The sequence below is a fragment of the Hyperoodon ampullatus genome, assembly GCF_949752795.1.
Source record: "Hyperoodon ampullatus genome assembly, chromosome: 19".
NCBI classification, from domain to species: Eukaryota; Metazoa; Chordata; class Mammalia; order Artiodactyla; family Ziphiidae; genus Hyperoodon; species Hyperoodon ampullatus.
This window is the reverse complement of record NC_136932.1, coordinates 18580580-18601997: the sequence shown is the minus strand read 5'-3', so window position 1 is coordinate 18601997 and position 21418 is coordinate 18580580. Positions and strand designations below refer to the sequence as shown.

General features: G+C 48.8%; 2 protein-coding genes across 2 annotated transcripts; both read left to right on the top strand.

Annotated features, from left to right (window-relative positions):
* Nucleotides 1–20: 20 nt before the first annotated feature.
* On the top strand, nucleotides 21–16898 carry TEN1 (TEN1 subunit of CST complex). The gene is made up of 4 exons (XM_079726011.1): nucleotides 21–284; nucleotides 6173–6269; nucleotides 9871–10028; nucleotides 16566–16898. The coding sequence occupies exons 2-4, from the start codon at nucleotides 6181–6183 to the stop codon at nucleotides 16685–16687; spliced, it is 369 nt and encodes a 122-aa protein (XP_079582137.1). The 5' UTR covers nucleotides 21–284; nucleotides 6173–6180; the 3' UTR covers nucleotides 16688–16898.
* A 790-nt stretch (nucleotides 16899–17688) lies between these two features.
* CDK3 (cyclin dependent kinase 3) lies at nucleotides 17689–21216 on the top strand. Its single transcript, XM_079725739.1, has 7 exons — nucleotides 17689–17807; nucleotides 18158–18235; nucleotides 18315–18435; nucleotides 18528–18698; nucleotides 18778–18879; nucleotides 19148–19351; nucleotides 20505–21216. Exons 1-7 carry the CDS (start codon nucleotides 17692–17694, stop codon nucleotides 20628–20630), a joined length of 918 nt encoding a protein of 305 aa, XP_079581865.1. The 5' UTR covers nucleotides 17689–17691; the 3' UTR covers nucleotides 20631–21216.
* Nucleotides 21217–21418: the final 202 nt, after the last annotated feature.

The following is a 21418-nucleotide window of genomic DNA, read 5'->3' as shown; positions in this document are numbered from 1 at the left end:
CCGTTCGCCTCGGCCCGCCCCGGCCCTCCCTTTCTCCTTCACCGCGGCCCCTCCGCGCGTGACCGACCGCGGCCGAGGCGGAGGCGGAGGCGGCGCCGGGGCGGGCGGGTACCCTGCTTTCCGCCAGGGTAGCCTCTGAGCGGCGCCCGGCAAGGAGACCCCGGAAGAAGGTCAAGAAATTGTCCTGGGGGGGAAAGCGAAGCGTTCCCCGCAACCCGCCCCCCCCTCGTCACGTGGTCACGCTGAGCGGAGAGAGGGAACCCAAGCCCAGGAGGCCCAGAAAGGTTTGCGAGTGGTTGGGAAGGGGCGGGACAAAGAGGCTGAGGAGGGCTGCGCCTGCGCCTCGGGACGCGGCCGCCCCGCCGCTTCCGGGTCCGCGCGCTAAGGCATCCCAGGGAATGAGAGGTGGGAGGAGACCCAAGGCTTGAGGCTGGGAACCCGCGTGCTTTTCCGAGTTACTGGGGAGGTCGTAGGGTTTCCCAAAACCTTCCAAGATTGGAGAAAAAAAGGACGGGAACGAGGGTCGCACCGGGGAGAGGCTCCAACTATCGTTTGTTAAGATAACGGCATCTTTGCTGCCAGAGGCGTGGGCCGCGGGGAGCTGAGTGTGGAATTGGGGGCGCTCCCCCCTGTTTATGGGGTGAGTTTGGACTTAGAGTGAGACGGAACTGGCAGTGTGCTTAGAGGTCTTGGAAAGGAGACTTTTTTGTTTTCACAATTATCGTCATCAAAGTAGTAAAAGCACACGTTGAAAAAAGCTAGTGTAAGAGGATTTGTAATGAAAAGCAGAAGTTCCCCATCCTCAGAGGCAGCCACTTTAACCATAATAGTTTCTAGTTTTGTTTCCTAAAGAACATCGAAGTAAAATACTTCCAAGCTATTTCTTGATTTGCTCATTTTAGTTACCTTTTGACCTCATGCCATGGTAACGAAGGTGTGGTACGCTACCCATCTCCTTTATCTCTCATTTACCTTTGTAACTTTAAACAACATACTAATCCCATTTTTTAAAACTATACACTTTTAATAGTGTTAATAGTTTTAAAAAAACTTGTTTGTAAAACTGACGCATCAATTTTTAATAACAGTACTGAGAATAGGGTAAGATGAGTGAGGCATTCCCCTCAGACACAGTACAGGGAGCACCAAAAAACTAATCAAGATTAGTTTTTTTAAAAAAATAAATAAATTTATTTATTTATTTTTGGCTGCGTTGGGTCTTCGTTGCTGCACGCGGGCTTTCTCTAGTTGCGGCGAATGGGGAATACTCTTCATTGCGGTGCGTGGGCTTCTCATTGCGGTGGCTTCTCTTGTTGTGGAGCATGGACTCCAGGCGCGCGGGCTTCAGTAGTTGTGGCATGTGGACTCAGTAGCCCACATTATGGCTCACGGGCTCTAGAGCGCAGGCTCAGTGGTTGTGGCGCACGGGCTTGGTCGCTCGGCTTCATGTGGGATCTTCCCTGACCAGGGATCGAACCCGTGTCCCCTGCATTGGCAGGCGGATTCTTAACCACTGCGCCACCAGGGAAGCCCCCCCCCCCCCCCGCGTCCCTTTTTGAATCCCAAGGAGGCTTCCTGCGCATGTGCAGACAGGGAAGTTTTCCTTAACCTCAGGAGTGGTCATCTTATCTCTTTACTTAGCAGAGCTCAGCTTCTAACACTAGCTTTGTCCTTAGGGTGTCTGGGTGAGAACAAAGCTTCAGTTTTACTCCACTTGACAAACCCCAGCTGTCCGGCCCAGGGGCCCATCTATCTCCTACCTCAACAGATCCAATCAGTATTCAGATTTCTCTGACTGCTTTGTAAAAAATTGTCTGCATTTGGTTCGTTCAAATCAGGGTCCAAACGAGGTCTACACATTGCAGTTGGTTGATAAGAATCTTAAGCTTCTTTTAATGTATAGGTTTCCACTAGACATTGATTTTTTTATTCGATTTATTTATTGAAAAAGCTAGGTTGTTTTTCATGTGACTTGCCCACAATTTCCCTCTCTGTGATATCTTGAACATGTTCCTCTATTTCTGTATTTTCTATAAGCTGTTGGTTAGATCTAGAGGCTTTATAAGATTCAGGCTTGAGCCTTTAGCAAAAAATACTCCTGTGGCATGTTTTCTATTTTAAAATATCACTCTGGGGACTTCCCTGGTGGCACAGTGGTTAAGAATCCACCTGCCAATGCAGGGGACACAGGTTTGATCCCTGGTCCAGGAAGATCCCACATGCTTCGGAGCAACAAAGCCCGTGCGCCACAACTACTGAGCCTGTGCTCTAGAGCCTGTGAGCCACAACTACTGAGCCCGAGCGCCCAGAGACCGTGCTCCACAACAAGAGAAGCCACCGTAATGAGAAGCCCGCGCACCGCAGCAAAGAGTAGCCCCCGCTCACCACAACTAGAGACAGCCTGTGTGCAGCAGCAAAGACCCAACACAGCCAAAACTAAATAAATAAAAAATAAATTTATTTAAAAAATACAATAAAATATCACCCTGGTTGTTATGAAGAGAATGGACTGTACAAGGAAAAGAGTGGAAACAAAGAGACCAGTTATAAAGGCGGTGAAGGCCTGGATGGAGTGATAACCATGGAGATGGAGGGAAGTGGATAGATTCAATATGTATTTTGAGGTAGAACTGACAGAAATTTGTGATGGATTGGATGCAACCATGAGAGAAAGGGACACATCAAGAATGACTCCTGGAAAAAAAACAACAACAAAGAATGACTCCTGGGCTTGAGCCAATCAGGGATGGAGAAGGGTGGCTTGGAGGTGGTATTAAAGCCATGGAACTTGGTTCTGGTTAAAACATCGTCCTCCTGTGCCTATTTCCTCTCCCTCCCAAGGATCCACCTAAATGGACAAAGAGAACAGGAGAACAGCAGTTATCAAATTAAGGAAACTTAACGTTGATACAATACTATTACCTAATCTACAGACCTTTCTGTGGATTTACAATTGTCAAATAAAGTCCCTTATCACAATTTTTTCTCCCAGCCAAGGTCCAATCCAGGATCCTGAATTATATTTAGTTGTATTAGTTTGCTGGAAGTACCATAACAAAGTACCACAGACCGGGTGGCTTAAACAACAGAAATTTGTTGTCTCACAGTTCTGGAGGCCAGAAGTCCATGATCAAGGCATCGGCAGAGTTGCTTCTTCTGAGGCTATGAGTGAGATCTGCTCTATGCCTCTCTCTTAGCTTCTGATAGTTTGCTGGCAATCTTTGGCTTTTCTTGGCTTGTATACATATCACCCCAATCTCTGCCTTCACCTTCACCTGGCCTCCTCCCTTTGTGCATGTCTGTCTCTGTCCAAACTTTCCCCTTTTTATAAGGGCACTAGTCAGATTAGGCCCTCCGTAATGACCTCATTTTAACTTGGTTACCTCTGTAAGACCCTCTTTCTAAATAAGGTCACATGCTGAGGTCCTTGGGGGTTAGGACTTCAACATCTCTTTTTGCGGGGACACAATTCCACCCATAACAGTTGTCCTATCACTTTAGCCTCCTTTAACTGGAGCAATTTCTTTATCTTCTGTGATTTTGACACTTTTGGAGCATATAAACCAGTTGCTGTGTAGAATGTCTCTCAATTCAGATTTGTGTGATATTTCTTGGTGATTAGATTCAGATTATACATTTTTTTTACAGGAATATCACAGAAACAATGTATCCTTCTTAGTGCATCACATCCAGAAGGCACATGAAGGATGTATTTGCTAATTTTCTTCACTTTGAAGTGGACCATTTTTCCCTTTGAATTAATAAGTAATCTGTGGGGGAGATACTGTTGAGACCATGTCAATATGCCGGGTCTTCATCAAACTTTTACCCAGTACTTTTTGCATCCAGTGGTGATTCTTCCCTGAATCCATTTTTACTCTGGTGATTGCAAAACTTTTAAAGGCATAGTAAAATAATCATTTTACTTGGTTACTGTAAAACTCATTTAGTTGAGATTACACTTAAAATTGGAAATAATCCCCAGGTGATAGAATCTTTTTAGGCCATAGGTCAAATCATGTGGCATAACTCGAGTTTTAATGTTGGAGATTCACTGTATAATATAGACTAACAAAGACTTGTAACTTTAAACACATTGATGAATGGCTTCTGGGTTGGTGAACACAGGGAGGGGCTGGGAAAGTGGCAAAGCTCAGAGAGGGCATGGAAGCTCCACACCCCTCCCCACCTACCGTGTTCTATGCACCTCTTCTCTCTGGCTGTTCCTGAATTATATCCTTTTATGATAAACCAGTAACCTATTCTAATTGTGGGGTGATAAACATATACAATCAAGTTACTTGTCCCCAAGAAACAAACCCAAAGCCGATAAAAGCTATGATGAACTTAGTTATAAGTGTTACTTCTCTGACCTTCAATCCCACTACAGAAATCTTGACAGTTGCTTCAGAAAAGATGAAAGAAGCAGTCAGATTGGTTCACCATCCTTCCTGTACAGTATTTTCAAACCTCCCAGTTGTTAAAAAGAAGCATATTTCTCTTCTTCATACCATGGATTTTTTTCTCCTAGAAGATATTTTGCCTTGGGGAATGAAAAGGGCAAGGCTTGAAGTACAGGTTGTACCATTACTCAGACTTCTAGAGAGAGTATTTGAAATCCAGTTGACCCACAAGAGAAGCCTGTCCTGATATGTCTTCTCAGAAACTTTCCTGAATGTGTGATAATGTATGGATAATGATTTATGGAGCCAGCTGTGCTTATTTAACAGAAGTGTCTTAACAAACACATAGCAGCTTTTGTTTGAAGAAGAAATTGAGGTTAAAATTTACAAAAGAGTATCTCCCCCAACCCTAACCCCACAAAGAGTCAAATGCTACTGCATGGTCATTTTAAAAATAAAAATAAATTTAATGATATAGTTACTTATAGCTTAGCTTATACGTGGTGAGAGTAGAAAAATTACTTTTAAAAAGATTCTAGGACTTCCCTGGTGGCGCAGTGGTTAAGAATCTGCCTGCCAATGCAGGGGACACGGGTTCGAGCCCTGGTCCAGGAAGATCCCACATGTCGCGGAGCAACTAAGCCCGTGGGCCACAACAACTGAGCCTGCACTCTAGAGCCTGAGAGCCACAACTACTGAGCCTGTGTGCTGCAAATACTGAAGCCTGTGAGCCTAGAGCCCATGTTCCGCAACAAGAGAAGCCACCACAATGAGAAGCTCGTGCACCGCAATGAAGAGTAGCCCCCGCTCGCCGCAACTAGAGAAAGCCTGCGTGCAGCAACGAAGACCCAACGCAGCCAAAAATAAGATAAACAAATAAAATTTATTTTAAAAAAAGAAAATGTAATGTGGGATTCTGGAGGGGACTCTGGAACAGGAAAGGGACATTAGGGAAAAACCAGTGAAATCCAAATAAAGTATGGAGTTGAGTTAATAGTACCATATTGATACGGGCTGATTAATTGTGACAAATGTGTCATACTAATGTAAGATGTTAATTATAGGGAAAACTGGGTGTGATGTTTATAGGAATTCTCTGTACCATCTTTACAGGTTTTTAAAAAAAAATAAATGAAAACCATTCTAAAATAAAAAGTTTATTTAAAAAATGTGAAGACTCCCTTTATATACAACTATGAAAGTGTCAAAATATATTAAGTGAAAAAAAATCAAGAACAGTATGTATACTATAGTATAGAAGGGAAATAAATATATACTCATATTTGTCCTTATTTGCATAATGAAAAGATAAATAAAAATTTATGGAAATGGTCCCCTCAGGGCAGGGGTTGGCAAACATCAGCATAGGCCAAGACAACTCATGACATGTTTTTGTAAATAAAGGTTGAAGGAAATAAGGTACACTCATTCGTTATTTATTGTCTTTGTTTTCATACTGTAATGGCAGAGTTTGGTAGTTGTGACAGAGGTCATTTACCAATCCCAGGTTTAGGGGCTTGGGGAGGGAATGGGCTGCATGGGAATTAGAGTGGAAATAATACACTTTCCACATAGATCTTTTGTATATATATATATATTTTAATATGTGAATGCATAAACCTATCAAAAAATCTTTTTAAATTTTAAAACACCACCCCCTGGAACTACCTTTTCAGTTGTTGCTGGTCTCGTGTCTGTTAATCTCCGTCTTGTGGTTGGCTTGGTTTGTCAGGAATCTTCAAAAATCCATCTCAACTATTTGGTTACAGGAGCAGTGATGCTGCCCAATCCTGGGATCTATTACTTCCCCTGGGAGGTCAGTGCCTGCCAAGTTCCTGATGGGGACACACTGAGGACGTTTGGCAGGTGAGAATGTTGTTTTCACATGGTGGGGGGATGTTTTAAAAAAATTAGTCTTTTTTTAAAATTATAATATTTTTAAAATTATTTTTAAAGTATATATATATTTTTAATAAATTTATCTTATTTATTTATTTTTGGCTGTGTTGGGTCCTTGCCGCTGCACGCAGGCTCCACCCAGCCGCGTCAAGCCAGGGCCACTCCTTGCTGCGGTGCGCTGGCCCCTCACCTTGGTGGCCTCTCCCGTTCGGAGCATGGGCTACAGGCACGCGGGCCCCAGCAGTTGTGGCGCGCAGGCTCAGCAGCTGTGGCCTGCGGGCGCCCAGGATCAGCCACCGTGGCACACGGGCCCAGCCACTCTGCAGCATGTGGGATCCTCCCGGAGGGCTGGAACCTGTGTCCCCTGCACTGGCAGGCAGACTCCCAACCCCTGCACCACCAGGGAAGTCCCCTAAAGTACATATTTTTAATTACTAAAAAAATCACTTATTTTTACATTTTAAATTATTTATTATTATATATTTTCAAAATTATTTAAAAAATTAAAATAGTCATAATTTTATCTAATTATTTTTGTGTTTTTAAATAAATTTATTTATTTTTATTTATTTATTGCATCTTCGTTGCTGCGTGCAGGCTTTCTCTAGTTGCGGCGAGCGGGGGCTACTCTTTGTTGCAGTGTGCGGGCTTCTCATTGCGGTGGTTTCTCTTGTTGTGGAGCACGGGCTCTAGGCGCGCGGGCTTCAGTAGTTGTGGCTCGCGGGCTCTAGAGGCCAGGCTCAGTAGTTGTGGCGCAGGGGCTTAGTTGCTCCGTGGCATGTGGGATCTTCCCGGACCGGGGATCAAACCCGTGTCCCTTGCATTGGCAGGCGGATTCTTAACCATTGCACCACCAGGGAAGTCCCTAATAATTTTTTTTTTTCCGGTACGCGGGCCTTTCCCGTTGCGGAGCACAGGCTCCGGACGTGTAGGCTCAGCGGCCATGGCTCACGGGCCCAGCCGCTCCGCGGCATGTGGGATCTTCCCGGACCGGGGCACAAACCCGTGTCCCCTGCATCGGCAGGCGGACTCTCAACCACTGCGCCACCAGGGAAGCCCCCCTAATAATTTTTAAATGCTAAAAAATTAATACATATTCATTGTAAAAAAATGTAGACAATCCGTAAGGGTGTAAAGAAAGCAGGTAAAAATCACCTGTAATTCCACTGTCTGGACAACCACCCACCGCTAACCTTTTGGTGATTACATGCTTTTTCATGTGTGTTTGTGTGTATATGTGGGTGGGTGTGTATATACACAATATGTGTATATACATATATACTGTGTTAGTCACATATTGCTGTGTAACAAATCACCCCAAAATTAAGTGGCTTACAATAACAATAAATGCTTATTTTTTCATACTTACTGAGTGTCAGGAATGTGGGCTGGGTGGTTCTGTCTCAGATTGACTTTGAAGATTGCAGTCCAGATGTTAGCCAGGGCTGCCAGCATCTGAAGGCTGGCGTGGACCTGGAGGATCTGATTCTACGATGACTCATTCACATGTTTGGCAATTTTGTGCTGCCTGTTGTCAAAAGGCTCACGTCCTCAATATGGATTTTTCTATACGGCTGCTTGAGAGTCTTGATAACATGGCAGCTGGCTTTCCCCAGAAGGAGTGACTCAACAGAGAGGGCAAAGAGAAAGCTACAATGTCAATGACCTAACCTCAGAAATCACTCTAGGTCATCTCTGCAATGTTTTATTGGTTACACAGGTCAGCGCTAGTCAGGGTGGTAGGCACTACACAGGGATGCGGATGCCAGGAGATAAGAATCATTGGGGACCATCTTGGAGACATATATATACATACGTGTATAAATATTTTAAGCTAGATGAGATCCTATTATATTACTATATTGTACCATACTTAACTGTGTATGGTAGACCTAGTTCCATGCCAAATATGTAAATCTATATCATCACTTTAAATAGATCCATTTTATTTCATTGCATAGACATACCATAATTTATTTAACCACATCTATTTATTTAACCAAAAGCAATTGATTTTCAGCAAAGACATCAACTTAATTCAGTGGGGAAAGTATAGTCATTTCAACAAATGGTGCTGGAACTACTGGATATTTTTATGAGGGTAAAAAAACACCTTGATCCCTACCCCACAGCATACCAAAAAAAAAATCATTCTGACTGGATCATAAATGAACAAGCTAAAACTATAAAATCTTTAGAAGAAAACAGGAGAAAACCTTCACATACACCTTGAGATAGGCAAAGATTTCTTAGACTCAGAAAACAAAAACCATAGGGACTTCCCTGGTGGTTCAGTGGGTAAGACTCCAAGCTCCCAATGCAGGGGCCCAGGTCCGACCCCTGGTCAGGGAACTAGATCCTGCAGGCCGCAACTAAGACCCGGTGCAGCCAAATAAATAAATAAATATTCAAAACAAAACAAAACAAAAACCATAAAAGAAAAATAATGAATAAATTGGACTTCAACAAAATTAAAAGCTTCTCATCAAAAGCTACCATTAAGAAGATTAAAAGGCAAGCCATGAACTGGTAAAAAATAAGTGAACATGTGTGTGTATATTATCTATATTCAACAAATGACTTGTACCTAGAATAAACAAAGAACTCACATAACCCAATAAGAAGACAAAGAACTTAATTTTTAAATGGGTAAAAGATTTAAACAAGACACTGCCAAGGAAGATATACAGAGGGCAAATAAACATATGAAAATTTGTTCAACATCATGTGTCATTAGGGAAATGCAAATTAAAACCACAATGGTATGGTATTTCATGCCCACTAGAGTGGCTAAAATTAAAAAGACTGACCGTATCCTGTGCTGACAAGGATTTGGAATGACTAGAACCCTCACATGTTGCTGGGGGGAAAGTAAAGTGGCACAATCACTTTGAAAAACAATTTGGCAATTTCCTTTAAACAAACAGATTGACCATATGACCCAGAAATCCCACTTGGGTATTTCCCCACGAGAAATGAAAACATATGTCAGCACAAGTCCGTAAGCAAACCAAATCAGCTGGTGAGGATAATAATAATTTATTGATCCATTCAACTGAGTGCTACCAAGCAATAAAAAGGAACAAACTACTGATTTACCCAACAGCATAAATGGGTCTCCAAACCATTATGCTGAGTGAAAGAGGCTAGACACAGAAGAATTCATGCTGTTAGGATTCCATTTACATGAGGTGCTTGAGTAGGAAAACTCACCTGTGGAGACCAAGAGCAGATCAGTGGTTGCCTGGGGTGGGAGGTGGGGAGACTGAGTTCAGAGGGGCACAAGGGGACTTTTGGGGGTGATGGAAATGTACCAAAGCTTGATTGGGGTGCTGGTTACACAGTGTATACTTTTGTCAACAGTCAATGAACAGGTCCCTTTTAATGCATGTAATTTATACCTCAGTTATGTAGACCTAATTAACCTTTTCTGTTGCTGCCACTTTAATTTCTCTGATCCGAGTGAGGCTGAACATTTTTCCATGGATGTATTGGCCTCCCAGAACCTTTTGAGCTTTGGGTTGGTTCTGTCTATGGATGGAAATGATCACACTTACCTGACCTCCAGGTTGTACAGCTACGACATGACAAAGTCCCGAGTGACCCTGATGGCTCAGCACAGATCTGACCAGCACCCGATCCTCGTCTGTACCAAGTTGGTGGAACCGTTCCAAGCCCAGGTGGGCTCCCTCTACATGGTCCTTGGGGAGCTGGAGCACCAGAAGGGTAAGCCTTGGCTTCACACACCCTTTTTCACTCTGGGTCCTGAGTGGGGCAGTCTTTTGGGTGCCTGGACTTGGCTTCTGACCCAGCACGGGTCCCTCATTGGGGTTAACATTCCTTCCAAATCAGCCCACGAGTTATAGGGACTCATAGGAAAGACATGTGATTGGGCTTGAGGTGGACCTGCCGTAGGGAAGCGAGAAAGCGGGGAGAGAAATCATTAATTTCTGAAGGCCTACAACATGCCAGGCCTGGTACTAGGAGGTTTCCTTAAATCTTTTTGAATCGCTCACCAGCCCTTAATGAGTCATCTTATGGCTATTTCATAGATGAGAAAACTAAGGCTCAGAGAGTATGGGGCTGGAGTAACAGGCCAGGAAGTCAGGGTAAGAGAAATAAAACACAAGGGAAGGAACAGAAGAAACCTGGGAGAATCTCTATAGCATCAAGGGTTGAAGCTTGCCCTTTAAAACCTAGGTACTTGTATTCTTTGCCTCCCTCTCTGGCTGTCACTGTGCCATTTTCCTTTACATGCTTTATGTAACTATAACATGTTGTATCTGGTTATTTTCATTTAACATTATATCATAAGCAATCCCCCGTGTCTTGAAAATGTTTTCTAGATATAGTATTTAATGGCTGTATAATATTTTATAGATTAGATGTGTACACTAATTCACACAAGCATTAGACATTTGTATTGTTTCCATTTTTTGCTCTTATAAGTACACTGTAAATTAATTGGTTAAAGAAGCTATGAGATATTCAGCCAGGAGAATATTATACAGCCATCAAAAATGGTGTTGTAAATTTATATCAGTTGACATGAAAAGATGTTCGTAGTATTTTACTAAGAAAAAGCAGTTTACAAAACAGTATGTATCATATGATCACATTTTTGTTAAATAGACATTTTTGATACACATAAAAGTTTGAAATATTATTTACCAAAACGTTAATAGTAATTATTTCTGGGTGGTGGGGCTGTGGGATTCCTTATACTTTTATTAGCATTTGACAATGAAAATGTATTGCTTTATAGCCAGAGGGAAAAAACAGTTTAAACAATCTATCTAGATATTTATTAAAAATGCTGTAGTTAATAGCCTTTAACTATTACCAATCTTTGTCCAAGATCAAAGTACCAGTCTTTGTCCATTTTCTGATTATTTCTTTAGGGTAGTTTCCTAAACGTGGAATTGCTACATTAAAGGATATGAACATTTATGTTTCTTGATTTACACTCCCAACTTACTTTCTAAAAGTTGCAGTGGTTTTTAACTCTGGAAGAAATGCACTAGAAAAAAAATAAATGGGGCTTACTTTAATTATGTTTGATTTAATAAAAGTTAATTTTTATTCAGGCTTAAGCCTTTGAGCTCAGAGTCCCTGCCTTCATAATTGATTTGAGAGAAGTATCAGGAGGAGGGGTGGAAATGGGTACAAAGGGCCTTGAATAAATCATTTCCACTTTGACTGCGGCCCACATCACCTGAGACTCCCTCCTGCACTCCTGGCCCCTACAGGGAGTCCTGGGAGCTCTCAGGAGCCAACTGCCCAGTATCTGTAACTCAAAGGTCTGATTGCAGATACAGAGAGGGGTTGATACTAAGGTGGGACATCAGGCCAGGACCAGGGCGGGACCTGGAGAAGACATTTAGAATTTTTTTGTGGGAAGAAAAATGGAAAAAACTTTAAAGTACAAATTCAACCCATATAACTTTTTTAATTTAATGTTTTCAAATCAAACAAGCACAAAAGTAGAATGAGCCTCCATGTACCCGTCACCCAGATTCAGCAGTGATCCACATTCCACTGTTGTGTCATCATCGCCCGCATTTACTTACTTATTTTGCTGGTGTATTTTAGAGCAAATCTGACATCACTTCATTTACCCATAAATACCTCAATGTCTATCTCTAACATCACGATCACGCCCAACAAAATGAATAGCTGTTCCTTAATATACTCTAGTACATACCTTGTCTGTGTTCATTCCCCTCCTCGGCCCCAAAATGGCTTTTTACAAAAAGTTAGTTTAAAAGCAGGAGGCAGGGCTTCCCTGGTGGCGCAGTGGTTGAGAGTCCGCCTGCCGATGCAGGGGACACGGGTTCGTGCCTGGTCTGGGAGGATCCCACATGCCGCGGAGCGGCTGGGCCCGTGAGCCATGGCCCCTGAGCCTGCGCGTCCGGAGCCTGTGCTCCGCAACGGGAGAGGCCACAGCAGTGAGAGGCCTGCATACCGCAAAAAAAAAAAAGCAGGAGGCAAACAAAGTCCATGCATTGCCTTTGGGTTACATATCCCAAGTCTCTATAACAGTTCTGTCTTCCTTTTTTCCTTTTTTTAATGCCATTTATTGGAGAACTTGGGTCTGGAATTAGCTAATTGCTTCCTCCTGGTTGCATTAAACCTGCTCTTCCTTCCCTTGAGTTTTTCCTATCATTTTCTGAACGGATTGTATTTCAGGGAAACCAAATGGTTGGAAGAGGGAACGTTCTTTAGAGAAGAATCACAGTGAATAAACGCAAGAGAAACAATTAAATTCTAAAGTGACCATGTTAAAAGCCCTGAGGAAATAATAAATCCAGGCAATGATCGTTATCACTGGCCACTCAAATCATTAGGTGGAAGCTTGCCGGGAACACTGTAGCTCAGGTGATCAAACATTACAAAAATCTGACCGATTGATCGTGTGCCTCTGGTGTGATGCACCAGGAGGGCACAGACAGTACTGCTCTGATGGGTTCTTGCCAAAAAACAAACAAAAAAATGGAACCTCAATAGTCAAGCCTCAGACCCAGCAGGATTCTTCCTAGGCTCTGGCTAGTTTACCACTTATCATTATTTTCATCACAATGTGTAGGGTTTCTTGTTTCTTAAAAAAAAAAATTTCCCCTCAGTTTCTAATTTCTGAGACTACATGCTCGTCATTCGAGACTGACACAAGGAAAGAAAGACGACGGTGAGGAGGGAGGGCAGAGTGTGGGCTGAGCTTGGCAGTGGTCGCTGACCTCCAACCTGCAGTGGCCTGTCTGGCCCCCGGCCAGGTCTGAAGTCCTGTGGGGACACAAAGGTCAACCACACACGGATCCTGCCCCGTGGCAAGGTTGGCAGTTCTGAGGATGGACTAGAGGCCCCCTCAAGGCACCTTTCTGAAATGTTTGCACATGAAAGAGAAGAAATGCCAGCCATGTGCCAACACCACCTGGCCAGGACACCCCGCAGGGCCGAGGGCCTCCAGTCCAGGGACTGAGATGTGAGGACACAGCCTCGGCCCCTCTCTGCTCCAGGGGCCCGCGTGGAATACCAGGCTGAAGGTTACTCGCCTATAGCAAGAAGCTGCCCCAGAGCTCTCACCACAAATCCCACGTGTTCTGGTTTCCGTTCACCTGACTGCTTCCTGCCCTCACAGGCCTTCCTTGTGTCCTCTCGAACCTTCAAGCCCCCTTCTCTGGGACTTGCCTGAAACCTGGCCTTGCCCCCCAGGCAGCAGTTCCCCTCCCGCCCTCCCACGTGGAGCCTCCCAGGCCCCATCACAGAACCCAGAGGTGGGACGGAAATCCTGCCAGCTCCTCCTTTGCAGCACCAGTTGTGCCACCTCCGCCCTACTGCTGCCTGACTTACCCGGACCCGCCTGCCTCTGCCGCCTGAAACTAGGTTCCATCCTCAGTATCCTTCTGCCTCGCCACCCATCGGGACCACCTTCTCTCCTCTCCAGCTTGACCTCACTATCGTTTCAACCACTTTCCTGGCAGAAGTTCCAACCCCTCGTCTTCCATCATTCCTCCCTGCTTAAACCCCAATCCCCACCCTCTCAGGTCCCACCCAGCTGTTCATGGAGAAAGTTCACAAAGCTCCAGGGATTCCTAGCACAACGGTTTCAAGGTCTCTTATCTCTTCCGGGGCCCTTCACGCTGCCTAGAATTCCTTCCACATGTCCTGGCTGGTCCCCCCTCCCCCTGACCCGCAACAGCTATTTCAGGCATTCACGCAGGACCCCCTTCGTCATCACCTCCCCGTCCCTTCCAGCAAATTACCTCACCTCCTACATCCCAGGTAAAATTGAGGCCACAGCTGCAGCCTCTCCTAAAATTATATGCATCCACACCCATCAGTAGCCCCTTTCCTCCAGTCTGGGAGAGAGGAGGGTCCCTCCTGCCTGCGGTGCAGCCCCTGTGCTGTGATGCATGCCTGCCTTCCTGCAGGGGCTTTGCTTTCTCAGCTGAATCCTTAACCTGTTACCACTGGTTCTTCCCTCCCAGCATATAAAGCACTCAAGTTCAGCTCTATCCCTACCTAGCTGTGACCCTCCTCCCTCCACAGTCAAACTTCCTAAAAGAAGATCTGTTCTCCATATCACCCCTCCTTATCTCAGACTCACACCTCAACCCACTGCATTCTGGATTGAACCCACACCCTCGGCAGTGAAAGCGCAGAGTCCTAACCACTGGACCACCAGGGAATTCCCTCAGCCCTTCTCCTTTGCCGCAGGTTCTTTTTCTTTGTAAGAAGAGATTCCCCTAAATGACTATTTCTCTGGCTTCATAAACTCCTTTCTCCTCCCCTGCAGCACTCTTCAAATGCCGTTCTTTTATTCCATTTACACAGACCTTTTGCAGATGGACTAACAGAATTGCCGAATTTGTCCCTGTGATAATCATACTTCTAAAGTTCACTTCCATTTTTTTTTTTTTTTTTTTTTTTGCGGTAGGCGGGCCTCTCACTGCTGTGGCCTCTCCCCTTGCGGAGCACAGGCTCCGGAGCACAGGCTCAGCGGCCACGGCTCACGGGCCCAGCCGCTCCGCGGCATGTGGGATCCTCCCAGACCGGGGCACGAACCCGCGTCCCCTGCATCGGCAGGCGGACTCCCAACCACCGCGCCACCAGGGAAGCCCTCACTTCCATTTTTAATAACTTTTCTTCATTCACGGGAAGAAACATGTTTCACTATCTGTATCTCGAAGAGAAGGTTTCCCCAGGCTGAGGCGAGGAAAGAGCTGACAGGCATTATTATTGTAAGGAAAGTTCTGTGAAATTAAGTCCAATACTAAGAAAATCTTCATACAGGGAGATTGGAAACATTTGACCTATGCTTCTATTTTGAGATTTTAAACTGTGAATTAGAGCACTCTGATTTTATCCTTGCTCTCCCTTTGTCATCCTGAACACATGCAGCTGCTCTGTGAAAACTATTTAGGGCCACATGTGTCACAAGAAAAGGTCTAGGCCTTTCAGTGCCAAATGAAGTTTAGGCAAATATCCTGTTTGATTGATCAGTATAGATGAGCCAGCTATTCCTGAAGAGGCCCGAGTGATGAGAATCAACAGTCTACATCCATCCACAGATCCACATACTGTCCCATGCCCCCCACCCCGTTCTAGGCCATGCAGCCCCTGCAGTCCAGCGCTGGGGCCAACAGAAGCTGACGACACACAGGCAACCTCATGTTTCAAATGAGTTCATCTTCCTGTGTTGAAGCCTGGAATCTACACAGTCCAGCTCTCTGAATTCTGCCCCCGGGCTCTGTTAACTCAGTAAAGTGGCCTAGACTAGAGGAAAAGTTAGGCATAGACTTTAACCAGAGAGAGCCTCTATCTCAAAACGGCATCAAAAGAGGACGGCATAATGTTCTAGAACATTGAATGTATTCATTGATGTGCCCAGAGAGCAGAGAACATAGTGCAAAAAAAAATACAACCACCAAAAACAACCTATTAGGGCAAACCCCAGATGTCCTTCCTATTTGGTGTCACCTGAACACTGACAAACCTTTCCATCAGCTCACCACAGCATCTGCTAGAAGCGCCCCCGGCCCCTTGTCCAGGGTGGGATGACTTGCCCCTGTAAGTCCAGACTCTCCCCTTGGATTGATTAAATATGGGGTTCTCTTTGCTCCAATTTCCAATGCCAGTGAACCCTACGAAGCCAAGGGGCCCTTCCCTTGGTACAGATGGAGAACTAGGGTGGTGACTGAGACCCCTCCTCAACTCTGGGCACTTGGGAGATACAGAGAAGCTGGTAGGAGTTAAGATGACAAAAGAGGGAAGTAGAGGCTACACCTCTCTGGGCCGGAGTGGAATTTTCAGGCTACCCCCTGAGTTTCAGCCATGTGCCTGTAGTGCATGGTGGGCCCGCAGTTCTGAGGCCCAAGTAGACAAATGGTCAGCATCCTGTAAACCATCCTTCTCACCTGTGCCCTGTCAGACTCTTCCGTCAAAACCCAGGACCGATGGGCTTCCCTGGTGGCGCAGTGGTTGAGAGTCCACCTGCCGATGCAGGGGACATGGGTTCGTGCCCCGGTCCGGGAGGATCCCACATGCCGTGGAGCGCCTGGGCCCGTGAGCCATGGCCGCTGAGCCTGTGCGTCCGGAGCCTGTGCTCTGCAACGGGAGAGGCCACAACAGTGAGAGGCCCGCGTACCGTAAAAAAAAAAAAAAAAAAAAACCCAGGACCGAGAACAAGTCGAGGGGAAACGGCTGGAATGCATCTGCAGGGTGTGTTGCTGACACTGCCTGTGCCTTGGTGTCTGTGTCTTTCAGATGGAGGCTGCGTGGTGAAGGCCCGGGTGCTGACTTGTGTGGAAGGAATGAATCTCCCCTTGTTAGAACAAGCCATCCGGGAGCAGAGGCTGTACCAGCGAGAGAGGGACAGCAGCCAGTAGAGAGCAAAACGGCGGCTCCTGGCAAACCGCGCCCCCCGCCCCCGCGCTGGAGCTGCTGCTGAGAAGATGCAGGAGCTTCCTGGAGAGAAGAGGGGAGGGGTTGTTCATCGGGATTGCCCCAGAAATGGGAGCCTAGAAATTAGAGGCCGGGTTCTGGGGCCCTGGAGGGTTGCAGACGGTCCTCGTGAATAAAGCCATGTGGTGTGACGGAGCAGTGCGTGCACGTGGTGCAGCGCCGGCAGGGGCCAGCAGGGGGAGCCTCGGAGCAGGCAGCCGGCCCGGCAGTGAGGCTGCGGGAGCGTAGGGTTTCTGGTGAATTCTGGGCTGGGGGCCTGAGGGGAGGGCGCTGGGGGCGCTCAGGACCTGGTGGGGGGCCAGGGACACAGTGGGGGCTGCTCCTGCCAAGGTTCTGCCCTCACAGGAGGCCAAGCGTCCCCAAACAGGCCAGGCCCAGCACCTCGCCCTGGCTATGCAGCCTAGGGCAGGACTGTGGCTTCAGAAGCCCTTCCTGACCCCTGACCTCTGCCCTGAGTTGCCCCTGGCCCCCCCTGGGCGGCCCCTCCGGGCAGCCTTCTGCCCCTGGGGTCCAGGCCTGGCTGGGCGGGGTCGGGGTCGGGGGCTGGGGCAGGAGAAGTTTGGGCCCTCCGGTGCTCCGTAGCCCGGCTCAGGGCAGCTGCTTCCTAGGGCCTGGGGCTTTCTGCCTGGGCTGGGTTGGGTGAGGGGCATCCCTGCGCCACACCAGGTTCCCGGGGATGGGCTGGGGCTGGGGCTGGGGCTTTGGTGGGCGGTGGGAGCCGGGCCTGGGCGTCCTGGCAGGCAGAGCAGGGTGAGCCCTGGGGGCCACAGGCCTCAGGAGCCGCGGTGGGGGGCGGGGCAGGGGGGCGGTGGGGGGCCTGGGCAGGGGCCGGGCAGGCTGTGCCGTAGAGGCTGGAGGGGCAGCGGGGGTGCTGGGCATGGGGGCGAACGCCCCAGGCGCCTTCTGTTTCCAGGGCGACTCTGCGGGCATGGATGTGTTCCAGAAGGTGGAGAAGATCGGAGAGGGCACCTATGGGGTGGTGTACAAGGCCAAGAACAAGGAGACTGGGCAGCTCGTGGCCCTCAAGAAGATCAGGCTGGATGTGTGAGTTCCGGGACGGCCTCTGAGACCCCCTGGTCCAGGGCTGACCCACAGCCCACCCATCCATCCCTCATCACAGGGTTTTGTGTTCCACTCCTTTTCCGAGTGCTCCCCAGTTACACGGGGGCCACAGAGGTGCAGCCCTCATGCGTCCTCACCCCGACCAGGCTTTGCCCCCGGCCGCTGGGGGTGACGGGTGTGTGCCGAGGAGCACAGAGCCCCATCGCTGGGGAGGGGGGTGGGCATCCTTAGGGAATAAGGAACACAGGTGACACCCCCCGCCCGCCCCCCGCCCCCCAGCAGAAGGGCCTGCTCAGCTGCTGCCTCCACTGCTGTACCACTCTGTTCTCCAGGGAGACCGAGGGGGTCCCGAGCACCGCCATCAGGGAGATCTCCCTGCTCAAAGAGCTTAAGCATCCCAACATCGTCAGGTGAGGCGGGAAGGAGTGGGGAAGTGGGCCTCTCCCAGCGCGGCTGGGAGCCACATGCTGACTGGTGTCGCCCGGCCAGGCTGCTGGACGTGGTGCACAGCGAGAAGAAGCTTTACCTGGTGTTTGAGTTCCTCAGCCAGGACCTGAAGAAGTACATGGACTCCACCCCAGCCTCCGAGCTCCCCCTGCATTTAGTCAAGGTACCGGGGGAGGGACGGGGGCAACCGGCGAACGCTCGCTCAGCCGGCCCCGTCTCTGCTCAGCCAGCTCCTTCTCACGCTCGCTGTTCCAGAGCTACCTCTTCCAGCTGCTGCAGGGGGTGAACTTCTGCCACTCTCATCGGGTCATCCACCGAGACCTGAAGCCCCAGAATCTGCTCATCAGTGAGTTGGGGGCCATCAAGCTGGCTGACTTTGGACTGGCTCGGGCCTTCGGGGTGCCCCTGCGCACCTACACCCATGAGGTACCGCAGGACAGAGGGGAGAGAAGGGATGTCACCCGTGCACCCAGCTACCCTGAATGATGCTGTTTTGTCCCCACAGGTGGTGACACTCTGGTATCGTGCCCCCGAGATCCTCTTGGGAAGCAAGTTCTACTCGACAGCTGTGGATGTCTGGAGCATTGGTTGCATCTTTGCAGAGATGGTAGAGAGAGGGCCAAACATGGCCACAGGGAGGCCACAGGCAGGGTCCTCTGGGGTGGGGGGTAGAAGGGGCTCTGATTCTCCTCTTAGAAATGGATTAAGGGGTGTTTGGGACTGGCTAAGGTCTTTTTCCAAAAAAGGCCAGGATTTTTAGCACAGCCCTGGGAAAGATATCTTGGAGGTGCCTCCCTGGTCTGGCCTCTTTTCTGGTATTGGATTCTGCATGACAAGGGAGTAGACCCCACACCTTCTCCCCGTCCCCGTTCCAGGTGACCCGCAGAGCCCTGTTTCCTGGTGACTCTGAGATTGACCAACTCTTTCGTATCTTTCGGACCCTGGGGACACCCAGTGAAGCCATGTGGCCAGGAGTCACCCAGCTGCCTGACTATAAGGGCAGTTTCCCCAAGTGGACCAGGAAGGGGCCGGAGGAGATCGTGCCCCACCTGGAGCCAGAGGGCAAGGACCTGCTCATGGTAGGTACAGGTGGGCGGCAGGGAGGCTGAGAAAGACCTCCTCGCGCCAGCTGTTGCTCTTGCTAGAAGTGTCCCCTTTGTCATCCAGCCTCTTATGCAGCCCTGGTTCCTTCTGAGTCCCAGCTCGTCTCTTTTCTGACTCCTATACAGTTGGCTTGTCCCCATGTGTATTGATTGCTCCACCTGGAAGCCTCTCCCATGATAGGTCCAATGTTCATCATCCCTTTTAAAACTTCTCTCTTCTAGTTAGCTTTGTTCTTATGCTGTGATATGTGCCCTTTTTCTTAGTTGCCTTGTGTTTCGGTAATTTTTTCTCGTGGACATTATTACCCCATCTAAGCTGTAAGCTTTCCCAGGCAGGGACCACACCGCCCACTGCCTCGGTACCCCCGCAATGCCTTCCACAGCGGTTACTCTTCACACGAGGCTGTTCAGAGCAGGCTGCTCCCCGCTGCCTCGGCCTCTGCCCCAGTCCTCACTCACCCCTCCGCTTGTACCCTCTTGACCCCTTGGGCTGGCCCAGGCCAAGGCTGCCCGGAGGGCCTCAGGCAGAGCTGTCCATTCTTGCCCACAAAGACTCAGAGCACGTTTCTCTCTTTAGTCTGGTGTTGGGTCAGAGGAAGGCAGGGCAGGAAGTTCATCTTCAGGCTCTGTGTCCAGCTTTCCAGAGGGCTGTGTGCGCCTCCCAACCCAGTGCCAGGAGGATGGAGTGGACTTCCCACGGAGCCTCCTAGCCCTCCATCCTGGCTACTCTAAGGCAGGGGGGTCCTTCCGCAGCCTGGCCAGGTTTAGGGATTTCTGTGTTTCTGCCCCACCCTCAAGCATGCTCCCCGGACAGGTTTGGTTCCCTCATCCTGATACCTAGAGAAAAGTCTGTCTCAACTAGAACTAGGCTGGAGCCTGGAAAGCTCCCTAAGGAAGGGGCGAGACTGACTCAGCCTCAGTAACGTGAAGGAGACGGGGTGACTTAGCAGGGCTGGACTAGAATGAAGTCTTTGTCCCCAGATTCCGGGAGTGTCCAGAACTGGTTCTCAAGCTGGGAGGTACTGGCTTTGTGCCGTCTGGGTGTGACGGCAGCTCTGCTTTGGGGCTTGGGGCCCCGGCCACCCCTAGGCCCAGTCTCTCTCCTCCTCCTCTTCCTCTTCCTCCGCAGCAACTCCTGCAGTACGACCCCAGCCGGCGCATCTCAGCCAAGGCCGCCCTTGTGCATCCGTACTTCTCGTCCACCGAGACCTCCCCGGCCCCACACCAGTGTGTGCTGGAGCGTTTCTGCCGCTGAGAAGGTGTGAGGCCTCAAAACCTCTCTCCAGCTGCTGCCCCCCTGCCTCCCCACTCACTTCCCAAGAAAGAGGACACATCTGGGGGGGGAGAGCAATTTGGCATCAGCCGTCAGAGGGCTGAGTTTGGGTTTGTCCTGCCAGCAGGTTAGCGAGTTGCTGTGTTTGTTGGGTTTGCCGGTGCCGTTTCAAGATGGGGGCACAGAAGCCCCATGCCCGAGGGGGTCCGTTAGAGGCTGGGTCCCCTGGCACCAGAATGGCGGGTGCCGAGGAGAGTAGGAAGCCTGCCCGGGCCTCCAGCGAGGCCCTCCTAGTGCCCTTCAGCTGCCTGGCCCTCAGTTGCAGAGCCAGAGCCCGGGGGAAAGGGTTTCTCCCGGCTGGTCTTCCGGATTTAAAATGGTTTGGGGAAGAGTTGAGTTCCAGTTAAGAGTCCCAAGTTAAACAGGAAGCGGGCTGAGGGAGAGAGGACATCTTCCTGATCCTGGGGCAGGCCCCGTGTTCTAAGTAGTTGTCTTGTCACCTAGGATATGCTTAATGTTTGTTTGCTTCTGGCTTTAAGAACAGAAAATAAAACTGATGCATTCCTGAGTTTTCCAGTGTTTCTCTGCTCAGGGGGGGACACCAGGGACTTGCTGACAAGGGGGAGGTTGACAGCGGGCTGAAGACAGTTCCTGGCCTGAACTGAGAGGCCCTGAGCTGGTGGGGAGCAGGGGGAGGGCATCATCCTCCATGGCCTGCCCCCGTCGGGTCCTTCCTAGAGTCAGAGGAGCCACAGGCCTCCGAAAGCACC